The sequence below is a fragment of the Camarhynchus parvulus genome, chromosome 2 (assembly GCF_901933205.1).
Source record: "Camarhynchus parvulus chromosome 2, STF_HiC, whole genome shotgun sequence".
NCBI lineage: Eukaryota > Metazoa > Chordata > Aves > Passeriformes > Thraupidae > Camarhynchus > Camarhynchus parvulus.
The window spans coordinates 134,172,474-134,183,669 of NC_044572.1; the positions used below are offsets into that span (position 1 = coordinate 134,172,474).

The following is an 11,196-nucleotide window of genomic DNA, read 5'->3' on the forward strand; positions in this document are numbered from 1 at the left end:
TGTTTCTGCTGATATACTGCTGGTCAAGTAATCGGCAACCTGCATTTTCCCACAGGCCACTGCAAGACCACTGGCAAAAAAATCTGATTCTTTTCACCTCTGTTTCTTAAACAGGAAAAATTACATTTGCTTTACTTCATTAAGTATTCTTGGATCTACAGATAAAAAGTATGTGATCACAACATAAGCAAATGGAAAAAAATGACTGGAAAACTTTAACTGAGTGGCTTCAAACCTCTGGAATTGTTTGAGTCTGATTTTCAGCTCTCATTCAGGTGATAATCTCTTTTTGCCACCACCTGTTGTTTAAGTCTACTTAAAATCCTAGTTTTGCAAACATGTGCCAGTGTTAAACACTACAGTCTGTTTTGAAATCCAAGATGCTTTTCCTCAGTTGTGCAACATTTTATTTTGTTGAACCTTTTGTTTCCTGAGCAAAGAGCAAAACCAATTGCCCTAAATGGAGAAAAATAAGGGATTTTAAGACAAATTTGCTCTTCAAACTTTTAACACAGCAGCATAAGGAGAAGTGGTGGGCTGAGGGATTGTGTTTGGGAGCTGACAAGGGCACTTTCACAGAGCCTTACAGAAGGGTTTGCTATTGTTTTTCTCACTAAGGCATTTAGATAGCAAGTGAGACAGGAAAGTGCAGTCTCCAGGTGCAGCTGGGCTACTGACTTGGTAGGGCTTCATCTGCACTGCTCAAAACAGTTATTTCCACCAGTCTTCGATTTGTCTGTGGTTTTACACAACCTGACAACAGTGGAGGAGTTTATTCAATCGGAGGAGAATGTACATTGAGGAAAGAGTAGTAGATTAGTGACGTGTGTGCATGCACACGTGTGCCTGTGTGACTGATTTCGTTAAGAAGCAATTTGTGTTGTGATCATTTTATTGTTGCTCTGCTGCAATTCAGAAGAGTTGAAAGGACTCAGGAGTGAGGACAGCTGTAGCAACAGAGGTTTTGAACAGACTTTTCTATTAAGTAAAAAAGACCCCTAAATTTTTTCCTGCTATTTTCAAGAGCTGGGATGCATTTGTTTCTAAAAGCCCTAAATGGACTCCTTGCAAAGCAGGAGGCAAATGTAAATAGCCATTAATTTTCACAATGGCATGGCGGCAGTCAGAATTTTAAAAATCAGTGCAATTTTGTTGCCAGTCAGCTCTCCTTTGTTTGCCAGCGTGGATCAATGAGATCGATGCTGTCATGATAGCTGTCTGAGAGCAGAGAGGGAGAGCGGCGTGAAGCAGAAAACCTTCACGAGTCCCTCTGGTTTCACCTCCCGCTGCTGTCTCCACCCTCGGAGCTCGGTGGCTCCTCCTGGCCAGCGGCGCTGCAGGAACGTGGCGCCGGCTGAGCCGCAGCCGCTGGCAGAGCAGGGGCTGCGCTTCCCCGCTTTCGGCAGGCAGGAAACTCCCACCTCCACGGGCTGGCTTTTCGTGAATGCCTCAAAGCAGCTGTGGGCAAACAGCCTGTGCAAGTGAGCTGAGGCCTTAGAGGGATAAACCCATCTCATAGTTGACTTTACAAAGACTGAAAGTTGAGGTGCTGTAGGGAGAGTGGAGGTACAGGAATGGGACTGTGACTACATGGAGAACGTATTCTGGGGCTGCAGCTCACCCACACTCTGCTCCAGTGACCCTTTTGCAGGGGACCATGGAGAGCAGGTGCTGAGATCGAGTGCTTGGCAGAAGAGGCAGTGGGCTGGTGAAGATGGAGAATGGCACAGGAGACGATCAGAACCAGACTGGGCTGCCACTATCAAGCCAGGAGATCATTACAGCTGAATACCAAGTGGTTACCATCCTCTTAGTGCTCCTCATCTGCGGGCTGGGCATCGTGGGCAACGTCATGGTGGTTTTGGTGGTCCTCAGAACCAAGCACATGAGAACTCCCACTAACTGCTATCTGGTGAGTCTGGCCATGGCAGATCTCATGGTGCTTGTGGCTGCAGGACTACCCAATATCACAGAGAGCCTGTACAGATCCTGGGTGTACGGCTACGTCGGGTGCCTCTGCATCACTTATCTCCAGTACCTGGGAATCAACGCTTCTTCTTTTTCCATCGCTGCCTTCACCATTGAGAGATACATAGCCATCTGCCACCCAATCAAAGCTCAATTCCTGTGCACTTTTTCAAGAGCCAAAAAGATCATTGTTTTTGTTTGGGCTTTCACCTCCATATACTGTATGCTTTGGTTTTTCTTGCTAGACCTTAATACAGTAGCCTACAAAGAGACTACTGTTGTGTCCTGTGGCTACAAGGTCTCCAGGAGCTATTACTCTCCTATCTACATGATGGACTTTGGTATATTTTATGTTGTGCCAATGGTATTGGCGACTGTGCTCTACGGCCTGATTGCTAGAATACTGTTCCTGAACCCCATCCCTTCAGACCCAAAAGAAAACTCTAAGACCTGGAGGAATGATGTGGCTCACCAAAGCAAGCCAGTGAATTCCAAGATGACTAACAGGAGTTTCAATAGCACTATTGCTTCTCGAAGGCAGGTAGGAACAACTATTTCAAATGGCTTTCTGAAACCTAAACAACTTGTTTTAAAGATCACTTGTCTGAAGCTGTGGAAAGAGGTAAAATACATTCTTCCTTTTTTTTAAGTAGTCAAGTTTAAAACCAGTGATATACATATACATAAAAATACATTTCTTTTCTTGCCTGTACATTATTACCTACTGCAAGGACCAACCCCCCCCCCCAAAAAAACCCAGTACTTTCTTTCCTATATCAGAAAGCAATTAGGAAGTGTCAGATATGATGGAAACATTTTTAACTATAATTTCTTTACATTACAGATTGTTAGTAATCTTGCCATATATACAAAGTGACTCTTGACTTATTTTTGAGATTTGAAGGGAAGAAACCATCCTGGTAGTTTGGGACACTTGAGGCTGAGTTTAAGCTAGGCACTATGTCACTCAGCAAATGTAGTCAAGATGTAAGTTTTCCTGTCTCTAACTCTCCTGTGAAAAATCTGTTTAAGGAAGTCTGTATATAAATTGCTTTGTAAGTGCTAAATATCTTTGTTTCTCTGTCTCTCAGAAAATATTTTTTGTACTGATGACTCAAAACTGAGGCATAGGTTTGACTAGCTTCTTTTTATATTATTGAATATGTATGCTGCTGTGTGTGATAATACCAGTGGAACATAGTTAGCAGATTAATTGCTGGCTGTTTGCAGTAAGCCACATGGTGTGCAGCAGGCAGCACAGCTGGTGCAGTGATGGGAAACACAGGGTGCATCTTTTGCAGATGGCTATGGGGATATTCTTCTTATTTTTTATGTTCTTCTTATTTTGCTTCAGTTGCTACTGTTTATGAGAGGGACCATGTTCTCTTATCACAGAGATGGCAAAAGCCTCAAAAGTTAACTGAGCTGCCTTCTAGAGCACTGTGCCCTCAGAGAGCACTAGAGCTATGCTTGGAAACACAACACAAATACGTGGGCTAGGTTAAATTTAATTGTGTTGCCAATTATAGTTAATAGTTGGGAAGTGTTTAATGTTGTTTTTCTTTGTCCATTGATTAGTAGAAGAAGATAACCTGCTCTTCAAGTTAATATCACTTTATGCTTGATTACCTGTGCCAGTATCACTTGAAAATCAGACAAATCTTTTACATTGAACACTGATGAATATGGACACTGTTATGAAACCAAAAAGTGAAGATCATAATGTGATATCTTTTATGTCTTGTAAAGACAACAAGACTTTCTCTAAAAGCCCAAGCAACCTGATTGCTTAAAGCAGCTTCATTATAAGTAAAGGTAGAATTTGCATATAGTACAACACAGGAAGCAAAGCAAGGATAGTGTGGCACAATTAGTAATATTTTTTGTATAGTAGCAACATGCAAAAGATAGACAATGGTGTAAAAAACAAGAAAAACAAGAGTAAAGGCACAAAAACAAGTACATATTTAAAAAAATCTAGAATCCCAACAGTTATTAAGATACAAAAAGGAAAATTTGCTGCCATGCTGACAAGGACGTATATAGCTGACAATACAGTCTGGCTTGACAGCGAGTCCTGCTGAAATGTGAAACTCTGTGTCTTCCTGGACCTGTGTTGCACTACAGGGATTGAGGAGTGTACAATACCCAGCATGTGATCTGTAGAAAAGGTGTCTGAAAATGTGGTGTGAACGTCCTACTTCTGTAGCAGTTCTCATATTTATCCAAGAACATTTCTATGAAAATAAATATATGCATGTTTCTGTAGGGGGATTGGCTCCAGCTGAGAATGGGAGAGAAAATGGGAAGTGCTCCTATTCTTCATGATCCAAGACAAGGACAGGCAAACAAACTATAAGTTATTGTCATGGGCAGTGCAGACTCAACTTGGGGAAAATTAATAGTGCTAATATATTGCCTGTTGTTATAGCCACAAGTTACACTCAGTCCCTTCCCTGCTGCCACCAGCAGTGTGGGGCCAGAGAATGCTGCAGTCAGCTGGCAGAGGTTGGTCCCTTGTCATTCCTTCCTTCTCACCCTTTTCCTCTGTTTCAGTGTGGGTCCTGCAGCCCACAGATCACAGATTTTTTTTCTTTTCCATTTATAGCATGAATACTGAATTGCATGTTTGCATGAAGGTTTCATACTTTCCCCAAATTCCTACTTTCCTCAGATATCAAGGTGACTGAGAAAAACGAATGCAGCCTTACATAGCAAACATGTTTGTTTAAACTTGAGATGGAATCCTGCTCACTTAACAGTATGTGTATCTCACAAAGTTAGTTGATTAGTCCAATCAAGTCTAAGGTCATCATGGCTATCATGGTCAGGAATAGCAGGTAGATTGCCCTCTAGAGAAAGTCCTCTCTTGGACAGTATTGCAGTCATGACCTGCTCACCAGAGAAATCCCTCTGTTCTCTCACACCACAGCAAGGACAGATTCCAGCTTGCACTGCAAGATAAGTTTTACACGGCTTACATGAAATCCTCAATCTTATCACTTGGTTTCATTTGTGGTGTTAGTATATCAAGACCTTGATCCTTCTATTTATTTAATTCTCCTCCTCATTGCACAACTTCTTTTTGATTAGGAAATCATGGACTGGGATATGCAATCTCTGTGTGTTGCAAAGAACACAACCAGGTACAAGAAGAAAGATGTTATTACATGCTTTAAAACACCAGAATGACTATTGTTTTTACTATCAGTGTAAGAAAGATTAGTACTCAAAGGAGAAGGAGGCAATACTAAACTATTTGTACCAGGATAGTGAAAATGTTTAATAAAAACCCTTCCTTAGAATAAGAAGGTTTTGGAGCAGGAAGGAAAAGGAGGATACTAGTTCAGAATTAAAATACTGGGACTCTGCTTAGTAAAATATATTTTAAATATTTTTTAGAACATCCTCAGAAATAAAAAGATAGGGCTTGAAGAATGTTTGTATGCAGGCAGGACAATATTCAATCTCAAGCTCTTTTGTTATCATCCAAACTACACTTGAAATTTGGACTAAGCTGAAATTGCTCAAAGTCTTTTTACCATGTTTTCAATCTCCCTAACTAAGATAATTTGTACCCTGAGCATAGGACATAGAGTGCACATCCACAAGAAAAGAGCAATCAGTGTATGTTTGCCTTCACCTGAGCAGTGAATTGAGGACGTAGTGCTGCTGCTTTCAGGGAGCTTTGGTGTATGCTTATAGGTAATAAAAACATGTTCTTTTAAAATTTGTCCTCTTAGCACTCCACTGATATCAAATAATTAGCCTCTTCCCAATATGATTAGTTCTGTTTCATATAAAGTGATTTGAAAAAGGACATGGCATTTTGCTGAAACAAAGAGGACCAAACTTTCCTCTAAATAATTTATGTTCAGCAATAAAGACTTTTGGTGCAGATAAAAATGAAGCTTTGGCCTCAGTCAGGTATTTAGATGATAGGTTCACCTATAACACAAATTGAGGTGAATTTGTGTCAGAAGCCCTGAGTGGTGCCTCACCCTGCAGTGAGGTGACAACTCCCATGCTGGGACTAAGTAAGCCTTGCCAGAGCACCTCCTCAGAACTGCTGCCTTTTGCACATAGGTCATGGTCTGAGGTAGCTGACCACGAAGAACCACTCCAGAGCCAGACTAAGGAGGATTTACCAATGAGCAAATAACTACCTGAACTCAGGGCCTTATCATGTGTCTCAGAGAAAACCACAGCAGGTCAGATGGATCAGGAAACTGAATTTCTGACAGACAATAGAGATCTTGTGAGAGGTTTGTTATTTTTGGCAGCTTTGGAAAAATATGTATTGCAGACAGTTTAAAATTATAGTGAATTTTCCTCATTGTCCTGCATGGACTGAACCACCAAAAGATGCCACCAAAGAGATGCCACCCATGGGTTCTGCCTCTTCTCTTGCACTGCATGTAGGCTCTGTGAAGGCATATGAGTACATGAGTTGGTTCATTGACCTGAGCAGAATGAAAACCAGCTCTACAGAGTGCTTCATTTCCAGCAGTAGAAGCTTGTGGTGTTGAAAAGATGCATCCAAATGCCAGTATACACAAATTCAGCTAATAATTTGCACGCTACACACATACATACATACAAACATACATATATAATATAGATATATATGTATTTGCGGTGTATGGGATACAGTCACTTGAGCAGTAACAGTCCTTGTTCACTGCTGTACAGCGTTAATTGTGTGACTCTGAATTACCCCCTCCTTGACAGTAAGAATAGTTTACTTCTAGTCCAGACCCAAGCTGATAGCTGCAACGCTGCAAATGATCCTCTGAGCAATTTTTCCTGAAAGAAATGTAAATTGCCCATGACTGGTAGGTACAATAATGGAGTGCCCTGCTGAGCTTCTGGTAGCAAAGCACTCTGATACCTGTGTAGGCTGTTATGCACTGAATGCCTGAGCTGATGGAATACATCTGTTGGTTTGGCTCTGTCCCATTGTTCACCCAGGCTCCACAAATGGTGGCTTTCTTCCTTTAAATGTGGAGTATTTTCTACAGTGAATGATTGTTCTCCACTGAATGGATTTGCTCATTTTGGAGGCACAGGCTGGAGCTGAACTGGAGGGATGAGAGCCAGAATGGGTCAGTGCTGGGTCAACTCTCTCCTTGCTACCATGTTCACAGGAATGGCCCTTTCAGAGGTGGAGATAAGGAGAGATCACTTTGAGTTACCTGGAACATTCACATTTGTATTTTGTTCTATTACAATGACTGTGCACAGAAAATTAGAAAAAAAACAGTGTAGAAGTCATAATGAAATGTATGAGTCAAGTGATAAAAAAGGAGATAGCATTTCTCAGTCTCATTTCTCAGTCTCACTTCTCATTATTTTTTACTCCCACTGAACACAGCTGTAGAGAAAACAAAAACAAGGGTGAGAGAAGAACTAAGATAAAATTGCAGCCTTTGAATATGTGCATTCAAAGACAAATAGATAAAGATACATCAATTTGTAGAGTATCTTTGATTTTCATCACATTCTTTATTATAATACCTGTAACAAACCAAACAAATTGGCTTAAAAGTGTGTCTTTCTAGAAAGATAGGAGAAAATACATTCATTAGGCAATGTGATAGCAGGTTTCTATATAATGAACTTATCTGGTCAGAAGACAATTGAATTATATACTCATAACTTCAAACTAAAGCCTACTTCTAAAACTAGCATGTGTGAGTGATCTTAGTGGAGTTATCTCCTATTGAAACTCTTATAAATGTACAATCAGAAGAAACAGTTGTAGCTCACCAAAATGTGTGCCAATACTTTCTATTTCACACAGTTAACCAAGTCATCTCCTGACTTCCATGAAGGTGTGCCAGCGAATCCTCCCATATCACATTTCTGTGTGCTTTCTACTTTTTTTATTAATACCTTTCAAACTTTCTTTAATGTAAAGACTGTTGAATACTGTCTACATCAGAATTAAATTATTTACAAAAGAAAGACTCTTTTTAAAGTTGATTTTTTAAATTATTTCTCATTCACTTAATTTCAGCTATCCTGGGTGTTCCCAAAAGTTGTTCTTTTCTTTTTTCTAAAGAAAATTACATAATAGAATAAAATTCTTATAACAATCAAGTTTGATTCATAATCCTCTTTTCCCAGGCTCTGTAAACTTTATTTGACTTTTCAGAGTAAACATCAAATAATGAAGATCTAATTAAATACTGAGGGTTTTAGGAAAATAAATTAATCTAATTGTTCTCTTTTTTTCCTTATTTTTTGCTTTGGGAAATTGTTTTAGGCTGACTGTTAAACCAGATAACATAAAAAGACTTCATGTTTAAATACTCTACAGGCTATACTAGTCCAAAGGTAGAGATGTAATGTGTTTGGAAAAACAATACTCTCTGTCCTTTTTTTCCCATTTTTCCCATTTGAATCAACACCCTCTTCCAGAATAAGAAGTGGAAATGTCTAAGGTCTACAACAGTAAGCTTACTGGGATATCATCTGGAAAGAGTAATTTAACAAAAACTAGGGCAAAATTTCAATCCAAGGTTTTTGTACTTCCTACTGTATAAAACCTTTCTGAATCAAATATTCATCAGGAATTCCTACTGAAGGATCTGTGCAGAGGTTTGGTTTGGCCCTAGAGGTGTAAGAATGCACGTGTTCATGCCAAGGGGAGTACTGACCTTTGCCCCTCTTCTGTCTCTCTCTGTGTTCCCTCAGGTCACCAAGATGCTGGCCGTGGTTGTGATCCTATTTGCATTCCTATGGATGCCCTACCGCACCCTGGTTGTTGTCAATTCCTTTCTTTCCAGACCCTTCCAAGAAAACTGGTTCCTGCTATTTTGCAGAATCTGTATTTATTTAAATAGTGCCATCAATCCTGTCATTTACAATCTCATGTCCCAGAAATTCAGAGCAGCCTTCAGGAAACTGTGCAACTACCAGCAGAAACAGGAGAAGAAACCTGCCAGTTACAGCATGGCCCTAAATTATAATGTCATCAAGGATTCTGATCATTTCAGCACTGAGCTAGAAGATATTACCAATACCTACCTGTCCTCTGCAAAACTGTCCATTGGTGATACCTGTTTGTCATCCAAGGTAATAGTTATTATATTTCAGTGACTGCTGTGGATCCTCCAGAACCAGGGCACGTTGCTGGGCATGGGGCTGTGCTGGGGTAGCTTTCAGCCAGGGCAGCACTGCAGAGGGCTGGGAGAGGCTGGCAGTGACAGACCATGCACCAAACAGGGCGTGGCAGGGAGGGACAATGCCCAGCTCTGGAAAGCTGCGTTTTTCAGTGCCTTGTGCCAAGTATGGGGGGACTTGGAGGATCTGAGGCATGCAGAAGGATGGGCAGAAGCAATCAGGTCAAGCCTTCTTTTCTGAGGAACAGTGGGCTCTAGCGGAGCATCAGAAAGTGGTTCTCAGGCGTGGTGCCTCAGGTACACATCTGGCAGGGGGTGATGTTGGTGTCTGAGCTCAGTGATTCTTCTGGACATGCTCTGGCTGGCTGCAGGAAGGGCCATGGGGCACTTTCTTGTGCCTTCCCCCTTGACTCCATGTGGGCGTTAACCACACAGCTGGTGCTAAGGAGAGGCTTTCCCACATACCAGTGTGACAGTGGTCACAAGGGTTCTTGGATAAGGCAAGAGACGAGAATGTTGACTCCATGTTCAGAAGGCTTGATTTATTATTTTATGATATATATATATTACATTATAACTATACTAAAAAGAAAAGAAGGAAAGGTTTCCTCAGAAGGCTAAGCTAAGAATAGAATAGGAAAGAATGATAACAAAAGCAGCTGGCTCGGACAGAGAGCGAGAGCCTGCTCTGCCGTGAGTGGTCACTGAATCAAAACATCCACACGAGACCAATCATGGATCCACCTGTTGCATTCCACAGCAGCAGATAACCATTGTTTACATTCTGTTTCTGAGGCCTCAGCTTCTCAGAAGGGAAAATCCTAAAGAAAAGGATTTTCACAAAAAGATGTCTGCGACAATACCAGCACTTTCATTCAGTAGTGAGTAGCACATCTCTTTAACCCACTTCTCTTGATGATGCACATTACTGTTTTTACACAATACTCCTTAAATGCTATTTGTGAACCCATACATTTAGATCTTAAAAATATAGAGGATCTACAAAGAGGCTTAGTTTTCATTTGTTTTTGCAGATTATATGAGAGTGTAAAATATTCTTTCTCAGTTTGCTTCTTCTCTCCTCTCTTTCAGGCCTGAGGCCCACCTTGTTCTGAGTGTACAGCCATGTAAGACCTTTGGATGCTCTGTTCCCACCCACTGTATGAATTGTAAGGACATTTCTACTCACAGAATTGCAGAAGCTACCATAAATCTTTTCATACCTGCCTGGGCCCTACAGGAAAATGCAGCATCTTGGGGAGTGAAAAGAGTATATTATTGAAGCTAACTGAATGAAGTACTTAATACAACCTAACTTTAGCCAGGAGAGTTGGCTCCAGGAGAGTACCTAAATCCTTCTTCCCATTACCTGGCTGAAGAGTGGTCTGTGATCTCAGAATGAGCAAGGCTTGCCAGGACATATCCATGGACACAGAGTGGGACAGGGGATGATACTCCCTGTAAAGATGAGAGGTGAGGAGAGGAGATGCTCTAGTGTGTGCCTGCACTGGGCAGTACCCAGAAGACCTTCCAACAGCAGCCAAAATTGCTGCTGATAGCAGTAATTACCTGCCAGTGACTCCCTCATCCCACATCAGTGCAAATCTCATTGCAGCCATCGCAGCACGCTTCAATAAACAGGTGTCTGATGGCAAAGAGCACAAAATCTTTCTTTTCTTTGGTTTATTTTTACCTTGAGCAGCATGAAATAGGAAGACTATTCAATGAATTTGCAGCACGGAACAAACAAATTAAGAAGTCAGTAAGAAGCATTTAAAAGATCTTATCTTTTTTCAGCAATCAGGTTTATCGATGTACCACTTTAAATGGAAGTCTCAGCTATTACTGAATCCTGTTGGAAATTGACAGATATTGAAGAGCATGTAACAGGCTTTTAATAGCTCCTTTTATCTTGGTTCAATACCAATTGTATCTACGAGCACTAGAAGAGGTTTAGAGCTTTAATATTGATAATATCTAGGGAAAAGAGGAAATTCAGAGAAAAGTAACACTTTTTAAATGTGTAAATGTTTAATGTTTTTAAAATTTATCTGTTAGAATACCTTAGGACATAAAGTGTTGTCAGAGGAAAAGTCATCAT

The 11,196-nt window shown here is 40.8% G+C and overlaps 1 protein-coding gene across 1 annotated transcript; it reads left to right on the forward strand.

Moving 5' to 3' along the window:
- The first annotated feature begins 1,714 nt into the window (after positions 1 to 1,714).
- TRHR (thyrotropin releasing hormone receptor) lies at positions 1,715 to 10,250 on the forward strand. The gene is made up of 3 exons (XM_030943520.1): positions 1,715 to 2,509; positions 8,668 to 9,048; positions 10,188 to 10,250. The coding sequence occupies exons 1-3, from the start codon at positions 1,715 to 1,717 to the stop codon at positions 10,191 to 10,193; spliced, it is 1,182 nt and encodes a 393-aa protein (XP_030799380.1). The 3' UTR covers positions 10,194 to 10,250.
- The last annotated feature ends 946 nt before the right edge of the window (positions 10,251 to 11,196 follow it).